At 39.6% G+C, this 20,000-nt stretch overlaps 1 protein-coding gene across 3 annotated transcripts in view; it reads left to right on the top strand.

Annotated features, from left to right (window-relative positions):
* Nucleotides 1-20,000, top strand: part of LOC109996488 (transcription factor 4) — a 216,312-nt gene that overhangs the window by 112,227 nt on the left and 84,085 nt on the right. For 2 of the 3 annotated variants that reach the window (XM_065965240.1, XM_065965239.1), the window contains 2 exons: nucleotides 4,652-4,778; nucleotides 7,060-7,109. In XM_065965240.1, the coding sequence (XP_065821312.1) occupies nucleotides 4,652-4,778; nucleotides 7,060-7,109 (177 nt within the window). Of the gene's footprint in view, nucleotides 1-1,517; nucleotides 1,798-4,651; nucleotides 4,779-7,059; nucleotides 7,110-20,000 lie in introns of those variants that run through there. The other variant, XM_065965241.1, reaches the window with a different exon arrangement.

Below are 20,000 nucleotides of genomic sequence, written 5' to 3'. Positions count from 1 at the left end.
ACAAATGTGAGGACACAAAAAAAAAAAAAATGCATTTCTTAAAAGTTTGGTTCAGATGTCACAGATCTCCAGAGGGAGTTTTCTTTTTGTTGATTCAAAAGTTTAACTCAAACTTATGTCTCAGACCTTTGAAATCCTCATATTTCATCGAGGACTTTCATATCCACTGACCAGTTGCTTCTGGCTGTCTGAAGGTCAAAGTTCAATCTCAGGGTTGTCCGATCATTTTCGCAATCTGCCTCGTGTGTGTTTTTCAGCTGAGTGTGCTGCACTTTTAACTTTTGTTATTTTTCTCGCTTTGTCGATACATTTTGATTTGTCGAGATTGGATCAGAGTTTGCATGACTTCATGGATACTTCATTCTGATGAATGACACGAGCCTTTGTTGCAAACTGGGGCTGTGGACTTTAAAAGATTTGAAGATTTTACAGGGACAGAGGACATAATTGTTTGCATTGCCTTATGGGAAATGTAGGATCCAGTGTTTTCAGAGCTTGACCTTTTAAGGAGGTCAACAGATGAGATAGCTCGGCTTCTGCTGTTCAAATCTGTCTCATTCAACCATGTAAACTATATAAGAGCAGCACTCAAGAGTTAGGATTCGTATTTAACACCTCAGTGTGACTCTCATTTGACTCTGTGATGTCCACACTCACAAGGTTTTAGTGGCAGATAGTGTGGAATAAAGTGAAATTGACAGACATGTTGAGACAAACAGGTAGAAAGAGACGCACAGAGAGAGAGAGAGAGAGAGAGAGAGAGAGAGAGAGAGAGAGAGAGAGGGACAGACGGGTACTTTGTCTCTCCTCCAGCTCGTCTTGTTGCCACGGTGACCGGTCTGGCCTGTCCTGGCTCGATGCTCGGGTCCGAGAAGAAAAAAAACAAAGACAAGAACAGAAAAGAAGAAAAAAGCGCCACAATCAATGAGACCCTTTTTGTTTTAGTGGGAACCCCCTTTTACCCCTGATGACACACACACACACACACAGACACACACACACACACACACACACACACACACACACACACGGACAGAGGGACAGGATGACTGAATCGGTGTGTGATTGTGTGTGTGTGCCTTTGTGTCTGACTCTCTCTCCCTCTGTGTATGTGTGAGTGACTTTATTTAAGACAAGGGCCCTTTTGTTTTAAGAGGGAGAATGGCTGTGAGACCGAGGCTGGCCCTGTAATTGGCCTACTTAGGCCCTGTTTAGCATGAGAAAAGCCTGCCTTGGCCCGGCAGCGCCAAGCTAACTCTTGTTTTCAGGCCACAGAGAGGACGGACGCGCTGATCAGAATTCAGATTAGCCCCAAAAAACATCCAACCCCCCCCCCCTCCAAACACACTCCTCCACCCTCTGCTTTAAATACACAGCGCACTAATTACTTAACGAGAAAGCTGGGGGGGGGGGGGGGGGGGGGTGCACCCTTTAACGGAGTAGTGGTGGAGTCTATTTAAAGGGAGAGAAGTGGGGGGGGGTTGGGGGGGGAGCAGGTTCTTTTGCACCTCTTCTCTCCTCTCAAACTTTCTTAAAAGAAATTACCCTCTCCTCCATCTTTCCCTCTGTCCCTCCTTTATTCTCACATTCTCTCCTCGGCCCAGACGCCACTTGTTGCTGCCGAATCATTGAACTTAATTAGCGGGACAATGTGTGAGCGGTTTGCTAAGTTTTGAGTCGTAAACAAGAGTCACAGTTAGAGGAGGGAGAGGGAAAAAAAGCAGCAAAGAGGAAAAGTTAGAGAAGGATGTGGAGCTGTGAGATGAACGAGTCCACGCTGAGCAGCATGAGGTGGAGGTAAATATCATCACAGAGACGCCTTCTTTTTGTGTCTAGACGTTAACAAATCCATCAGGTAGATATTTATTCATTAACTTGTCATTTTGACTGTCAAGTTTTAGTGTTGTATATGTGGGTGATGAGGACATTGTCAAACCATTTGGTTTGTCTGAATTGGATCTTTTTGCTTAACTCTGGTAAATATGGATTTTTAATTTTGATCTCACATTTAGGCATCAAGTGTGCAATTTTAATCCGAAAATCAAGTGAAAAACGTGTTTTATCTTTTATTTAATCCTGTGAAACACCTTGCTTAAACAGAAACAAATCCTATCCCATTGATTCCTATAATATTATTAGCTAGGGCTGTCAAACAATGTATTACTGAAATCCACATTATTCTCTAAATTGTATTGGTTAATATCGATGGACTGCATTTAGATTGCATGTTTGAAGTTCCATGACTTTGTATTTTAAAAATTGTTAGGCTTTTATTTTGTTTTTTTAAACTGCTTTTTCAACCTGCTTTTATTTTGAAAGAAAACATGGCACTTTCGTTAAATTGCAGGTTACAGCATAAACATTACTGCATAAGAAAGGAACCCGTGACAGATTGAAAAGTAAATAAAAACAGGTCAAAGGAACGGTAAAAAAGTGGAAGTTTGATGTCATGAGGTGGATTTTACTTTTGACTCGTTCACTGAGCCGTCTGGGAGTTTTTCCTAGGAGTGAAATGAGACATTCAAAGACGCAGTGGAGTCGTTCTTGTGGCTACAGGGGGACGCAGCGGTGGCTCACTGACGGTGCGCATAAAGGGCAATTAATGCGATTGGCAGATGATGATTTCCATTTATTTTCTATTCTAACCTGCAGTATACCCAGAATGAACACATGGAGGTTATAATGCTACACAATGCCCTAACACACATATGAAAACACGCTTACTGTCATTGCTCGTTGGTGTATAATGGACTGTATGATGGGAGGGATTTTCTCATTGAACAATATGAACTGGCATTGTAACACTTCATCCATTACATTTTGGTTTCTCTACATTAAATGATGTATTTGTTTGCTTTTCGGGCATTGCTGTGTCTTTAGGAGCCAATATTTGGAGCGTCACAGAAATAATGAAAGGATAATTACTGATATGAGGTGATGAAGACATGACTTCTACAATATACCACGCTACCCTCGATGTCTCAGCTTCTTTTTATATTTTTATTTTTTTCTCAATAAGTCTCAACTTTCAAGCTTTCTGCCATCGTCCAGCGTTTTAATTTTCATTGACCTTCGACCTGCAATGGAAATCTTGACCGTCGACAGCATGTCAGACGTTCTCCAGCTGTTCCAACTTTCCAATTCTGTTGACGGTTACTCTTGATAAATATATTCAGACACTTTAGAGGAATTCATTACAATCTCAGAAGCCATCACTTTTCTTCTCTGACTATTTAGCCGCTGGAGGCGACGTCGTTTTTTTTATAAATACTTCTAAAGCCGTCAGGGGATTTCTGAAATACTGTGTGTCCCCTATATGTAAAAGTCTCGCTACAGGTGATGCTGCAGCCGTTACAGATACACCGACATGACGCTGGAGGCAGACGCTCAATCACAGATTTGAATGGAGTGTATTCCCGCCATCAGCAGATCCTTGTTCCGGTGCTCGTTAACACAGAGGCCACACATACAGACCCATAATGTCCAGGATGTGCCACTGATTGAGTACTTTTAGTGACTACACCTGCAGAGCACACAGTGAAGTGTTTTATGAGTCACAGGCATGACCATGCAGTAATAAATTGAAAATAACTATATTTGACCCATCACTGTAGTTGACAGAGTTTCAAATATGGCTGAATGATATCGGAAAAAAAACTGACATTGCAATATTTATATATATATATATATATATATATATAAATGTATATATTGTGATTTTTTATTTTTAAAATAAGAAGGGAAATTATACCAGATAAAGTTTTTTTTTGTACATCAATTACAATTGCAATCAAACAATTTTCTGATTTTATATTTTTGGTCTTGGAGTCATTTTCTGATTTTAAATCCGAACCCCCTTTTCTTGTTTAATCGCACACAAAGTGGACAAGGACTCTGACACACATACAGAGTAGAAGGAGGACAGGTGAAGATACTCATTGCTTTATAAACTTTACGAATTCTATTGCTAATACGTCATCAAGCAATCCTAACAATGTTCAAAGTTACAGCCCTGTGATTGAAACTTCTCATTGAACTAAAGCTCACCATGTAGAGCGGCCTGTGACTCACAAAACACTTCACTGTGTGCTCTGCAGGTGTAGTTACTAAAAGTACTCAATCAGTGTTACATCCTGGACGTTATGGGTCTGTATGTGTGGCCTCTGTGTTAACGAGCACCGGAAAAAGGTTCTGCTGATGGCGGGAATACACTTCATTCAAATCTGTAATTGAGGGTGCAGCTCGAGCGTCATGTCGGTGTATCTGTGACGGCTGCAGCGTCGCCTGTAGTGACACATTTTTTACATATAGGGGACACACAGACTCTGCCTGCACACTGGTCAGGTCTCAGACTAATCATGGTGATATCAGACAGACATGAAAATAAAAAAGGTGGTTTGAATCGAGCAGCACAAAAGTGTCCTGCTTGATTAATTTAATATGAGCTACGATGCTCAGATTACATAAAAAAAACCTTTTTCAGATTATATGAGTCATTTTTATATGTTTGACTTTTTAGAAACCTGGTGCACTCTTTGGTTATTGTCCTCACTGATGGTGGATGGTGAGTCCTTCAGAGCACGAGAGTTAAACGTCTCATGATTAACTGTCGCTCTCTCTCTCTCCTTTTGTCTCTGTGTCTCTCGACCAGTCTATACTGGGAGGTGAGATGGGAATGGGGAGTCCCGGCGCGGCATCGCCCACCAAACCAGCGGGTCAGTACTACCAGCACTACGGCGCCAACCCGAGGAGGAGAACGCTGCCTATGGACACCATGGGTGAGACACTGCTCACACACTCACAAAGACACACACACACACACAGACACACACACACACACACACACACACACACACACACACACACACACACAGGAACGCGGTGACATTCACATTGTCAGAGCGGTCTAGACTTTCTCTCTATTTCATCAAACAACAAGAGTCCATCTATCTAAACATTTTCAAGCCTTGGACTCGTTTATTTAGAGATGAGTCAGATTTATAGCAAACACAAAAAGAGAGAATAATTTATAAATTATAAAAAAACAATAAATAAGAAATATAGTAACAACAGTTTCCAGTTTAGAGGAACACATGGCTCAAACTTTCCTTTGTGGCCAAATCTAAATGGATCTTAATCAAAGTGACTGTTCAGTTTATGTTGTTTTTTGAAGAAGATCGATCGAACGTTCTGATCAGCTAATGAAAGTATTGTTGAAAAAAATACAAAGCTATTTAATGTCAAAACACAAAACAAATAAAAACCAAATTTATTGCAGCGCCTTTTGTGATAGACAGAACAGGAGTTAATAAACTTAATAAGCTGACGAGTACAAAATACAATTATTCATCATTTAAAAATCTTCTGTCGACCCCACGAGCACATCAAGCTACGTCGCACAGAACCAACGTCTGTGTGTGTGTGTGTGTGTGTGTGTGTGTGTGTGTGTGTGTGTGTGTGTGTGTGTGTGTGTGTGTGTGTGTGTGTGTGTGTGTGTGTGTGTGTGTGTGTGTGTGTGTGGTCAGAAGTGAAGGGCCTCTGTTGTGTCAAACTACAGGAAACAAAACAAACATCTTTGTGATTTATCCTGAACTTTTATCCTTTTTTAAAAATTTGCCTTGATAACCGATGCGATGTCATTGTAAGTCAGGCTCTCTGATCAATGACGTCTTTAGGATAATTAAAGTTTGACTTTATTCACATAAAAAACTAGATTCTCCTCCAGCTGTAATCTGAATTTATGGAGAGATTTTAAAGTAAAATACCAAAACTTCAATCATCCTCAAACATGAGATTTGTTTGTCCTTTGCACAGCGATGGTTTAAATCTCAGCCTGTGACAGAGTGTCAGGTTTTAGGCCTCGATTTTATTTTAACATTCAGAATAGAAATGCCAAATTATGAAACAGCTAGAATAAAACAGCAGATGAAATTAACTAATACGTTCTATGAATTGTATTTTATGTTTGATTTGTCACAGACTGCACAAGAAGTGTATTGTACTAATGCTTCCTGCTGTGCTCATGATGGATTAATGTTGGGTCTTTTACCTGCTCTTTTGTAAAGTGTCTTGAGATAACATTTGTTATGAATTTGGGCTAAACAAATAAAGATTGATTGACTGATTGAAGGCTAATTTTCACCTTTGACCCCGTGCAGAGGTCACTCGAGATGTGCAGGTTACAGAAAGAGAAAAGGTTGTATGTGTCCAAACTGGAACTTTAATCATTCTGACCTTCATGAAACAATCTTACTTGAACTAACCCCTCGGCCGCTTGGGTTCTGCTAACACGGTTGTTATTATGTATATGTACAGAAGGCCAAGCTTTGTGTGTGTGTGTGTGTGTGTGTGTGTGTGTGTGTGTGTGTGTGTGTGTGTGTGTGTGTGTGTGTGTGTGTGTGTGTGTGTGTGTGTGTGACCGTCCTGTTTGTATGTGTGTGTGTGTTTGTAATGGGACTTTAAGAAAATACAAATACAGGGAAGTCTTTTAAAGTCAAGCACAATGGTGGCCGCGGTGTAGCCTTGGTAGCGTTAGCCTTGAGAGGACACAGCCAAACACGGACAAACACTCTCTAACAAAATCAAACACATACACACACACACACACACACACACACACACACACGAGATGGGTCTGGGCCAATTTCCAAAAAATGGCTCTTTCATTTTTCCATCAATGTCTCACCTTCCCGGCTGATGGAGCGCTCCCTCGCTCTCCTTGAGAGGAACCCTGAAAAATAATATAAACGTGTCAAAAGCTGCCCTCCTTTTTATCAAACAGAAAGCAAGGGGGAGGGGGGGAATCAACCCGGCGCTTTTTGTGTCCTGTCTTTTAATTTTCTGCATCTTTTTGTGTGCCACTTGTTTGCACTGAAAGCTTTCTTTGTGAACGTATCGACGGCGGTGGGAAACATGGCCTCGCTCGTTCCTCGGCGGGGCGATCGATTAAATTCAAACAAATCAAACCAGCAGCTCCTTTTAAGAGAAATAAAAGCCTCTTGGCCTGGTAAACCCTCATGTATTGTTTTGTCTCTTTTTTTGTCTCTCTCTCTCTTTCAGAGGTTCACACAAAAAAAGTGCGAAAGGTCCCTCCCGGCTTGCCGTCTTCAGTAAGTGATAACATTCCCTTTTTTCTCTTATTACTGCTTCCAGTGTGTGTGTGTGTGTGTGTGTGTGTGTGTGTGTGTGTGTGTGTGTGTGTGTGTGTGTGTGTGTGTGTGTGTGTGTGTGTGTGTGTGTGTGTCACAGGAGTAAAAAAAGGCTGCTGATGCTTCTGCACGTTTGGATTCGCTGAGCTGGTTTTAAGTTGTAAAAAAAAAAGAATGTGCACACGTTGCCAGGTTGGGTTAATTTTTGTTGAGGTGCTGCTGACGGAGACGAGCCGGACAAAAAACTGCTGTCGGCTTTTTGTTGTCAGTTTGTGTTTTTCGGGGGAATCAACTGGAAGAATTTCACGCCATGATAATGAATCTGTAATTCAAAAAGACATTTATTGTTCTTATACTGAGCAGAAATGCAGAAGAAGAATAAACGCTGTTCTTTTTATTTTTTTAATGATTGAAAGAACACATCATCCAATTTGTCCAAAAATCCGACACTGGTGTTTAGTTTGGAGCGTTTGGTTATCAGTGGATTCATTCATTCGTTCATTTTGAAGCATTTTTGGTTCAAACTGTGTGATGACATCCTCGAGTTGTCTGCTCTGTTTTTTAAAACATTTTTTGAAGCAGGTTTTGAAGGACAAAAGTCGTGACAGACGTGAAGTTGTGGAAGGAAAAAGAAAGCCAATCTTGCTGCCAGGGTTTTTGTGAATTTCAATGAGACGAAGGTGAAGCTGCTGTTTGAGCCGCGGCAAACACAAACAGCTGTCCAGCTTCTCGTTTGGTTTCAGGAAATCAGCTGAAAGAGTTTGAATGCAGAACAAATAACTCAACATTAAAAAAAAACAAAGAGACACTTCTTGATAGAAAATAGAACAAAGTGAAGAAATGACTTGTCCACATGTATTTTGTGTGTCATTCCCAATGTGTCGTTTAAGGATCCCCTATGTGAGCATGTTGGAATATCAGTACAATAAATCTGATTTTTAAAACAATAGTCGGAGTGGAAGCTCTCGAGCTCATCAGATTTATTTCAGATTTTGACTTTGAGCTGTTTTACATGTGGAGAGTTTTTTTTCCCCCCGTGGCTGACCTCATTAATCGCCTGTTAACGACGGCTGAATGTTCGCCGTGTCAGACGCCTCTTTGGCTCGGCGGGAGTCCGCCTTTCTGTGGCCTCGGCCCGCTTTGTCCCCCGCTTCCTCCTCTCTTTCCTGCTCCTCTCAGTGTCTGCATTAGCTCGGAGAGGAAGGGGGGAGGGGGGGGGCAAAGGGTGGAGAGAGGAAGGAGGCGAAAGGGCAACAAGGAGAGGAAAGAAGGGAGGAAGCCGAGGTTTCTTTTATTAGCATGATGATGTTTTTCTATTCTTTGTGAGTGAATGAGACAAAAACATGATGATAGAGAATAGAGGCTGCTGCTTTATTGAAACATTAATTACAAGTTTCTTTTATATTTATTGGATAGTCTCCTAGAGCTGTAACATTACTTAGTAAATAAAACATTAAATTCATTGTTGATATTCTCGTTCTTTGTGAAAGCAGACGTTAACTCGCTCTCTGCAAAGCCACCAGACTCCATCAACATAAACGTATTTTACCTCATAGAACTCAGTTCTTACTTTTCTTCCACTGAAGTTATATTTGTTGTTATCACGTGTGACCTTAATGATGTCTTGGATATGCCCCAAAAATGAAACAATCGATGAAGATATAAACCTCGACCTCCTGTGTTCCTGGAGGTTTCCTTTCTGATGTTGTCAGTGGAGTCTGGTGGTTGTAAAGATGACAGTTCAATCTTTCCTTAACTAACAGGTGTCTTTCAGGTGAGATCTTTTAGGTCATGTTGTCCTACATTAAGAATAATAATCTGACTTTAATTAGACTTACTTTGATCGGGGTTACACTGCATCACTTGACAGCCCTCATGTAGCTGCCTCCACAGCAAGTACTGAGCATTTTGAACCGGCTATTAAAACCCCAAAATATGTCAATTAAAAAAATAAATAAGATGTGGCCTTGAGACAGATTCCAAACAAGGCGGATGTGTACTTTGAAACACATTTAAGCACATCACTCCGCTGAATGATATTTCTAGGAGATATGGTGTGTTCCTTTCCTTTGACAAAACCGGATGCACGATGGACCAAAAACAAGTAAAGTGCTACCAGAGCTTTCTTGACATTGAGGTTCACGGTCATTTGTTATTCTGTTGCTGCTTTCACACTTGCACAAAACTGTGTGTGAACGCGAACAAAAAGCTGTCATTTTTCAGTCGGACTTCAACCGCAATTTGTCCCTCCAGTCCCCGAGTATATTATCTGTGTTCACCAATATGTTCTTCTCCGCTCTTTTGTTGATAAAGTGATTGGATCGAACTTCATATAGCATGACGTATCCAGACCCAAAAATCACAAATTCTGTCCGGATTTTTTTCTTGTCAGACCCCTCTAGTAAATTTTCCGTGTTCACCAGTATGTCCTTCTCTGCTCTTTTGTTGATGTTGTGAATGTGTCAAACTATGCATCACATTTGTAAAAAGGCAGAAATTCTTATTATGCTGGACTCTGTTGCTTTGTCCACCAATCTGGGTCGTTTATTTGTGCGTCATGTCCTGCCTCTGATGATAATTGTTATCACCTTCTATGTGTTTAACATGCATGCAGAGTCTGTTTCTAGAGGATGAATCACGACTTGACTTTGACTTCAGGTTCATTTAATCACATATATACAGTTTGTTTCTGCAGCCCTGCTTGAGGTGAGCTCTGTGATGTGCAGGATTAACCTCGTGTTGACAGTCACATGAACCCGGTTTTGGATCTCTTCACATCTGAGCCTCTGTGTTACCTCCTCTGTGATGTGAGTGATCACCGCTTGCTCACTGTCGCTCACATCAAGAGGACGAGGAGCGAGGAGGCAACCACGCTGCCCGTGACGGAGAGAGCTTTGTTCAACTGCAGGAAAAATCCCAGATTTATGGCAGAAGCTTCAGATTTACCACACAGAATAAAATGTCTTAAATATTTACATCTCTTTGAAATAACTTCAGCCCAGGCTCTTTAAAGTCACCACTTAGTTTCAGGGTTGACTCCTTGTTTTGGGATAATTGCTGGCAGGTGTTCATTTTCATAATCCCCTCCGGTTAAGGTTATGTTTAAATATTCTAATCGCTGAACGTTGCTTAAGACTAAAGTATTAAACTTTTTAAATGCTGAATGTCTGACAGAACAGAATTTAATGTTTTATTACACATTTAATGATTGTTGGGTAGCTAGCTTAGCATAAGCTAGCAGCTAACTTAATAAGAGTTTTAATATCGTAGTAAGACACGGCATGCATCCAATCATCTGTTTGTGTGGGTTTTCATGTAAAGTGTGTTCATAAGTACAGACATCTCATCAGAGATTGTAAGATGTTGAGAGTGACTCAGTGACTTCGTCAGCTGCTTGTTTCAGACTCCCATCAGTCCCGTGAACATCTTTCTTTAAGTTTTTCTGTTTGTTTTTTAAGCCCCAGCATTCTGCTGTCTGGTCAGAGTTTCCCGCTCGTCTCTGAAATACTCTCTCTTTCTCTCTCTCTGTCTCCCTCTCTTTCTCTCTCGCTCGCTCGCTCGATGGTCCGGCCTCCAAAGCGGCTGCCAGCAGCGGCGTCGACGAGGCTGTTTTTTCACTGCAGCTGACAGAGCTGTTTGTCTGTCTGTCGGCGTCTTTTATGCACTAAATGTATCTCTTTAAGCGCTCGATGTAAGCACTTCTCTTTTGTTGATTCTAAAGCGGTTAGAAAGTACACAGTTTAGATACTAATTTAGTGATTTTTCTGATGTCTTCTTGATCTGTTTGTGTAATTGTAACATCAGTTAAGGCTGTTTATTTTTTTTTATAATATTATTTTAAAATACGATTCATTAGATTTTCTGAGGGATCAAATCGTGCATTTAATTTAAAAACAAAATTACTGGATGATAAACTCGGTTGTGGATTTTGCTCTTTTTTTAAGACCGTTTTAGAAAATGTTAAATCTGAGTTTAGTTTATGCACAATATATTTCCTATTCACACCCTAATGTACATTTTCTGACATATTGTTTCTCACTTTTCTACAGTTTTTTTTCTCTCTTATTTCTTACTTTGATTTAAGAAATTAATATTTACTCTCATAAATAAGGCTGATACCACACTGATAATTGAACAGGTCCTGTCAGGTCCTGACATTAATATAGTATAAACACATTTCTATCATGATAGATGAATACATAGAAGTCCCTCGATAATGCCATGTCTTGTAGATATTTTGATATAATTCATTTTATTTGCCTTAAAGGTTTGTTTCCAGATTTATTCCTAAATCATCCGTCGTATTAAATTGTTTGCCTCTGTCTGTATTATGAAGAATTGATTTGTTTGCAGTGAAGTGAGATTATATTTAAAAACACATAATGTGAGTATTGATGTTAAAAATGTTGGACAGAATAGAAAAGCTGTGAAACCTCACAGCGTCACATTTCAACCTGACGTTAATGACGTGACTGGAATTGTAATTTCTGTAATAATTTGACTGATTTTTGACAAAGAGTAAAAAACAGATAAAAGTAATAGAAGACAAAGATGTTGAGAAAAGGAAATATAGAAGTCTATTGTTTTGAGCTGTCTTTGAAACATTGATGGTGACCTGCTGGATGATTGACAGATTACTGCAGAGATAGTTTTACACCGAGTGTTACCGCACACATGATAAAACACACACATTGATACAGACTCTCTCTCTCTCTCTCTCTCTCTCTCTCTCTCTCTCTCTCTCTCTCTCTCTCTGTCTGCCCGGCATGCACCTGCTCATTGGACTACAATCCCAGCTCCAGAGATGAATGTCTGTAATGTAAGCGTGTGTGTGTGTGTGTGTGTGTGTGTGTGAGGGGTTCTGTGGCAACACACAGAGGCCAAAATCTCTCGAGGGACGAGCTGTGGATAAACAGTGCGCACACTCATTGGTCAGGCTATCTTAATACAAAGCTCACATGCTACTTGTTCAATGAAACAGTTATGCACACTTGAAGAGATACGCTGACGACTCTCCTGTGCAAAGATGAGGTTTGAATGAGACTTAAGCTGTCTAAAATAGCAGAAATAAATGTGGATCTTCAAAGTTAGTTAGAAAAATGTCTCTTTGTGTCTTCAGCTTTGCAGCGACCAAACACCAACCATAAACCTTCATTTTCCATCAGGACGGAGCTAGCGACTTGATTTGGCTAAACGAGTGGTGTTAGCTTCATTGAAATTTAAAGATCTTCCATAACACTCATTTCCAGCTCAATAATTTTATTCTGAGATTCTATTAGATAAAGCTTTGAATGATTCCAGATTGCTCCTGTCTCTTTAAAAAGCCTGGGCTTGCTTGTTTTTTTTCACATTAAACTCATTATTTGAAACTTTGGCCATTATCATAAAAACATCCAACATTGTTATGTACACGGTGGAAAAAAAGAAAAAACAAAAAGGTTGCCTTTAGACTGCGGTTTTGCATTAATATTGAACAAGATTTAGTCTAGTGTTTTCACAGAGTAATGTACATTTATCTGCCAAATGTATTTCAGTAAATCAGTTTCTGGGTACATAATAATGTCCGATGACTCATCCTGCAGTGTTAACAAATGTTCGTCCAAATTAAAAAGTTTTGTCGAAGCTAAAGAGCCAATCAAATTCATCCCAATGTTATGTCCCGCCTTCTGATTGGCTCCATTTTATTTCAGTTGGTAATACGTCATGGCATGACATTCGAGACTCTCAATGTTTTGTTTCATGGGGACTTTAGATGGACGCAACAGCTGCCTGGGAGTGAAGCCAAAATATTTAGAGCTCCCCCTGCTGACAGGATACAGTACAAGTCATTAACCCCGCCTCCTCTATGTTAACAAATGGGACATTGGTCAAACTATAAAATCTAAATGTATCACGTCAGATACATTTTTCTCAAGCCCAGTAATGTTAGTTTTTGTCGAACCACTTTGTGTCGATTTCCTCTTTTTTTCTTTCTAGTTTCTTTTTAAACCTTTGATGCTCTGAAACATTAGAAACTTTTATGATTTTCAGAATTGACATGTTGACGAATTTGGCTCCTGCTGCGCTGAATGCACTGAATTTGCCGAGAATGTGAGTAAAATTAGTAAGGAAAACTAACACAACTTCCATAACCATGAGGGTCTGCTTCGAACTGTGGATTGGACTCCCACCTGAGCTCCCACCTTTTTGTTGGAAAGTTAAATGTGTGTTTTTGTTAGTGGAAGTAGCGTGATGTCAATACCTCGGCTCTAACAGGTGATCTCTTCTGCTCGGACTCTGGTTGCAAATTTCACAATTTATCATGGGGATGTTCTGGCTTCATCCTGTTGAATCAAAAGAGGTAGAGGCATGCTGTCCATTTGTATATATATAGTCTAAGCATTGGGCAGAAATAGCAACCAAACTGTTACCAAAACATGCATATAACCGATTCTTTCTCATGTTTTTAAGATCAATTAAAGCTAAAATAGTCACTCCTGAAAATGTCTTTGAATGTCTTCTTTGTAAATTTATAGTGTATCAAATATTTAGTATGCTGTACACTTTTTGTGAATGTGAATGTGCTCTCTGTTGTCATGTTCAGGGACACAAACGTCCTGACTCCTAACAAACTCAGTTAACCCTTCAATGATTGCCTAACTTTTGCAAATAGTATGAAAGATAAAACGGTCTCCATAAATGAGAGTACACAAAGATATATACCATTTACTCTTTATTTTGCACTGAGCATCAGCTAGGAAGAAGCACTTGACGCTTTAGCTGATGACATCATTGCCAGAAAGAAGTGAAATTTAAGTTATGAATGAGAGTTTATTGGTAATAAGCAGCTCAATATAAAAAGTCATTTTCTTCTTTTTTGAGTTTGTTGACTGATCGTTTCAGACCTCTTAAAAAAAAAGGAATAGTGTGAGCTTGATTTCCCTAAATGAAGTCATGCCTCCTCTGCAGAATTTGAAGAGATTGTAAGCACCGTTTTAGTCCTTAAACTCTGAACCGCATGCTTTTCATCCTCTTCTTTGCTTTTCTGACGACTTGAGATCTCTAACAAAAGGGGGTATGGACACGCTCTCCTGGATCCTCGCTGCTTTTGCACGTCTTCAGATGAATTTAGAAAGAAATCAAGTGTCATTTTAGAGCGTTTAACGGTGTGTTTGTGTTTGTTCTGTTGCTGCCCTCACATGTGCTCCTTACTGTACACACATCATTTAAGGCAAAAATGTTGTCTTTTTTCTCCTTTTCACATCCACTGCAGTTGATGGCTTTTTTTTTTTTAATGAATTCATTTCTCCCCCCCGTCCTCCTCCTCCTCCTCCTCCTCCTCCTCCTCGTCCTCATCCTTGTCGTCTCCCCGCGCTGCAAGTTTGTTATTGTTGTTTGTCAAATTTAGTTTGCTGAGTTGATGATTTACTTTGAGAAACAATTAAACGTCACTTGAGAGGAGAGCGTGGGATGTCTTTGTAATCAAAAGGAAATTAGGCATCAGTTGCTAACATTAGCAGGTTGCAGAGTGCCGTCTCGCTGCTGTTTCTCTTTGTTGGTGTTCCGAGTTAAACAGCCTCGCTGTTTTTTTTTTCCTTTAGATATCATTGTTTTAGTTAATTTGTTGTTCATGCTGATAGAGTCTCCTGCTCGTCCTCAGAGCTTTGCTAATGCTGACTGAATATCAACAAAACACACACGCACACAAACACACACACACAGATGTACTACAGATCAACAATATCCCCAAAATGGCTGTAATGGAGCCACAAAAATGTAGCCATTAAAGGGAATAGAAATAAAATGATACATGTGTCAACATTTGTGTACTTAATGTTCCGGTTTAGTCTTTTCTCTGTTTCTACACACACACACACACACACACACACACACACACACACACACACACACACACACACACACACACGTAGACACACACTCGGCCCAGCCATTAGGCTAGCATCTGATTGATTTCAGCCAATGAGGGTTAACACGTCGAGATGTTACAAATAAAAGAATTGTAAAGCAGCAGAAGAAGAGATTTATTTAATATCTTTACATATTTGCATAGAAGACAAACTTGAGATTGTTCATTTCACAAATGTAGATCATGGAGATGGTTTATGAAAGCTTATGGATCTTTTTGGTTGTTGTGATATCACATGGAATATCTGGTAAGCCAGAGTTTGCCTTTTGTTGTCTTTAAGATGAAGACGGACCTGAGGAGGTTGGACTTGAGCTGCAACGATCCATCAGTTAATCACTAAGCAGATCAAAGACAATCAGTCAACAACGATCTGAAGAATTTACCTGAGCTTCATACGGGATGGAGGGAGGAAAGGGTTAAAGAACGGAGGAACTTATGATTTAATGATTCAATGTGATATAAAATTTGACCTCCAATATTGAAAATAAAAACATTTGATCACAAAAAAAAAAAAAAATCAAAAAAATCCAAACCATCAAAAAATATTTCAGTAATTTTAGGAGCAAAAATGCCAATCATTCACTTTTTCCAACTATTTACTTTTCAATAATTCCTACTTCTCTTTGTTTTAATTTGATATTAAAGGAGATTATTTTCTTTTTTAATTATTATGACAAAAGTAGAAGTGTGAGGGTTCCACTTTGAGCTCAGTTTTTATTGGTTAAAATTCTGTGAAGCACTTTTTGTCACTTTCAGACTCAAAACTAAATCATGAAATATTTGCGTGTATCAGTTATAAAAGTAATTATTGTAGTTTCAGCTTTATAATGGGCAAATTGAACCTCTAAATTCTCATTGAATTACACAAGAATCCATATAGATACAATTTTAAAAAATCAAGCAACTTGAAATTTTAAATTACATTTTACAATTTTATTACATTTTTCAGATATGTAAGTAGCTTTTTATTTATTTATAACTTCAAGTACAAACTTGTAAAGTGAACATAAAGCCTTTAAAGATTTTTTTTAATGAGACGGTCTTCTCAGTTTAATTCTTTCAAAGTAAAGTTGATTCATAAATACATTTTTGAAGATGAGACTGATTTGTAAAAATGTTCTGTTTGTCACATAATCTCCAAAAGTGTACACCTTCATGTGTCTGTCTGAAATCTGACATTATGATCCATCAGTCATTCATCCTTTAGAATTAGACAATAGGAGAGTGAGTCACTGAGTTGAAGTTACCAACTTTGCTTTAAAAAAATTCTAACAAAGTTTTTTTTCTGTATCTTTAATTCAGAATTTCAGCATCTGTTTCTGTTCAGTCACTTTGCCAGGACACAAGCACACCAGGAGAGATAATCAAACATTTTATTCTCTAAACATGATGTCACATCTTAAAGTATTGATCATCTCTGAAACACACACAAAGCATTCAAGTCTCTGAGATGAGAAACCACACAATCACTTTTCTTTTTACCTGAAGATCATCATTAAGTTTCTAGTTTTAAGAGGATCCAGAGTGTAAAGAGTCCCCTTCTCCCTTTGAAAACAAACCTTCATCTCCTTTGATATTACTCTTTAAAAGAAGGAATCCTCGGATGTCACTTTTATTTCATCTTTAAATTAATAAAAATTAAAAAAAAAAAAAAACACAAGTAAAGCGTAATCTCTTCAAAACCCTGAACCGATTAAATCCTCAGTGCGGTCTGACCGGGTCGATCTGCTCTCCTCTCTGGCTATTTCCTGCCCCCTCTTTCTCGCTCTCTGTCCCTCTCTCTCTCTCTCTCGCTCTCTCTCTCCCTGTCCTCGGCTCAGATGTGGTTTTGTTTAAAGTCGACAGCGTTAATTAAATTAAGCCAGGTCTTGCAGAAGGCACAGTAGGAGAGCCGGCGGTCCCGGTGGGGCCGCGGGTGGAGGAAGGACGGGGGAGTGGGTTGAGGGGAGGGAGAGTGGTGTGATGGGGGGGAAGCAGTTTGGTGAGCCATACTGCCCCCTGCAGGCGGCCCCAGGTACCACACAGGATCCAGAGACCCTCGGTGTCACCAGCACTGCAGGCTCTGTAATGTGCTGTTGTGGAGAGTCTGATTGACATGTGTGTTCTGTTGTGTTTAAGTTATCACTAAAAATCCACATTTCTTCATCTAGTTATCATAAATATAACTACAGGCTCTCCTACTGAGTATAATATTCTCTCTTATTAAAATATTAAACAGTAACGTTCAAGGCCGTCCATAAAAGTTGTAATTATAAAAGTGAGATGTTTGCTGTGTTGTTTGTGATTGCTGGAAGTTTTGTCTCTTACAATAAAAAAATGCAACCATACATTATGTCATCATGTACATAGTTCATGATTAATAATATAAAAATATTTAAATTAAGTGTCCTCCTTTGATCGTCATCAGAAAAGAAGACGTATAGTGGTCGTGCTGTTATCCCACACACACACACACACACACACACACACACACACACACACACACACACACACACACACACAGAAAGTTGTAATGAGGAAATACAAGATATTCAAATGATAAATAGAAGACTATTTTTTTTGCTGTCAAATCTCTATAATTCAAAATTAAATCTAAAGCATTTGATGCATTTGAGGAAAATGCAAGAGAGAGAAATCAAAATTAATAAATAAACATCATGTCCACTCTGTCAGTTTTGTCTCACTGTCAAACTGCCTGCAGGTTTTCTGCAACAACAATCTGAAAAACATAAAAACACACGTCGACCTCACCTCTTCCTGTGTGAAGTGTTGCTGAACATGAAGTGTGTGTTTGCGTGTGCTAGCATGCTGCTCAAATTAGCCGTGTTGTACCGGGCCTTGGCAGAGGATGAGATGAGAAAGAGCCTACGGGGAGGGAGGGCCGAGAGAGAGGGAGGGAGAGAGAGAGAGAGAGGGAGCTCGGTATGTTGAATGGGGATTGTATCATTAATGAACAATCAAATATAACTATTATAATCTTAATTACATTAGCCTGACAGATGATGCTACAGTATCGTGTAGCATCATCTGTGCAGTATTGCTTGGTGGGGAAAGTTTGTCCTGTATAAATGCTGTTGGTAATGTAAACTGCAGGTCACCATGGAGACGATGCGTCATGCTGCAGGTGTCAAGTAAAACAAGCATACTGGTAACAATGTGTTGAACTGGCTGTTAACACCAGAGGGGGATTTCAACTGCACCTTTGTTTAGCGCACACGTACAAAACAATAACGCACTCTGAGGTGTTTGGATATTAAACAATAACGTGACCTGAGGCATTCTTGTACAGGGGTTCCCAAACTTTTCAGCTCACGACCCAAAAAATGGAAGATGCCAGAGAGTGCCAGCTGTGGCTCATTGGTAGAGTCAGGGGTTCAATCCCCATCTCCCCATCTCCTGCAGAAACATGTCCGGTGTGTCCTTGAGCAAGACACTAAACCCTGAATTGCTCTCGCTGCTTCGTTGGTGGTTTATGAATGTGTGAAAATGGGATTAGTTACTTCTGATGGTCACTTTACTCAGCAGCCTCTACCATCAGGGTGTGAATGTGTAGATGTGACCTGCGGGGTAAAAGCTCTTTGAGTAGTCAGAAGACTAGAAGAGCCCTATAAACTCAAGTCCATTAACCATTTACTGTGAGGCTTTCTGGTATAAAATAATGTTCAGAGAAAAGGGGGAGTCTTGAGTTTTTCCATTTTCCTGCAGCAACTTGAGTGTTTATCCTAAAGAAACTCACAGAGCAGCTTTAGCCAGGAATGACCTCATGGTTAAACTGTGACAGACAGACACATATACACACACACATACATACAACACATACTGACAGCTGTGTGTTCAGTTATGTTGTGCGGATGCTTCCATGACTCGTTCCACTTCAAAATGCTGCAGAAATGCCTGAAACGATCTGCCTGCCCTCTTCACTCAGTGCAGTTTAATGTTGAACTGCCAGCAATGCACTTATCTGTGTTTAAAATGTTCCTATCAAAATGGTTGGTTAGTGTGTCTATGTGCATGTGTGTTGCATGAATTTGTGTAAGCTATTTGCTTGGCTCTCAGCCCCGAAATGTCCCACGCTGGTGCACCGGGCCGCCATTTTGTGTCAGATGGGAAACTGACTAATTGAATTACAAGGTAGGCAGATCCGTTTATTGTCTGTCGTTTGAGCACAAAATAGAACTTTAGAGAGACCCCTTAACACAACATTTGGTCCACACAACGGGCAAATGCAGCAGAAAGAAATCTCAAAGCAAAGGTTACTTAATGATTGTTTCTTTACTCTTGAGGATGTTTATTGATTCAATTTAAATCAAAGGTCCACATTACAACTCACTTCACTGATATGTTGATGTAGGAACACATCTCAGTAAAAGTCAAACTCACTAATGCTGATGGTCTGTTCTTAGTTTCTAAATTAATTCCAAACATGTATTCCATTGAGCAACTTTTCCACATTTATTTTCTAGTTAATCTACTGATAAAAGGCTGATGGCTAAATGTGCTTTAAGGCAGAGGTAGTTTTGTGAAGTCTACTTGATGAGTTTCTGTGGTAGCTTTACCCTTCTTTCCCTTTTTATCCTCTTGTAAGTGTCTTAAATTGTGCTTATGCTGTGGCTTTATGCTAGCATCCACACAAATGTCATACTAGCTGTCATTCTCTGCTAACTTGTTTTAGACTTTGGTTAGTAAAGATATGTAGCCTCCACGGTTCTTCTCTTGCTGCTAGTGCAGCAACAAATATTATGCTAGCATTTGTGCTCTGATAAATTTTGACCAATATTATTGTAGCCTCAAAAGTGTGATGCTAGCTTCCTTTTGTGCGTTGATGAATGGTATTTAAGTATGGTTAGTGTGGCCATACAAATGTTAAAAATTATGCACTAGTTACTGATTATAAACATAGCAGTCTCTGTAAACAGCGTGTGAATGTGTAGGTGTGACCTGCGATG

Source organism: Labrus bergylta, chromosome 17 (assembly GCF_963930695.1).
Source record: "Labrus bergylta chromosome 17, fLabBer1.1, whole genome shotgun sequence".
Classification (NCBI taxonomy): Eukaryota; Metazoa; Chordata; class Actinopteri; order Labriformes; family Labridae; genus Labrus; species Labrus bergylta.
This window is presented reverse-complemented; position numbering and strand designations above follow the sequence as displayed.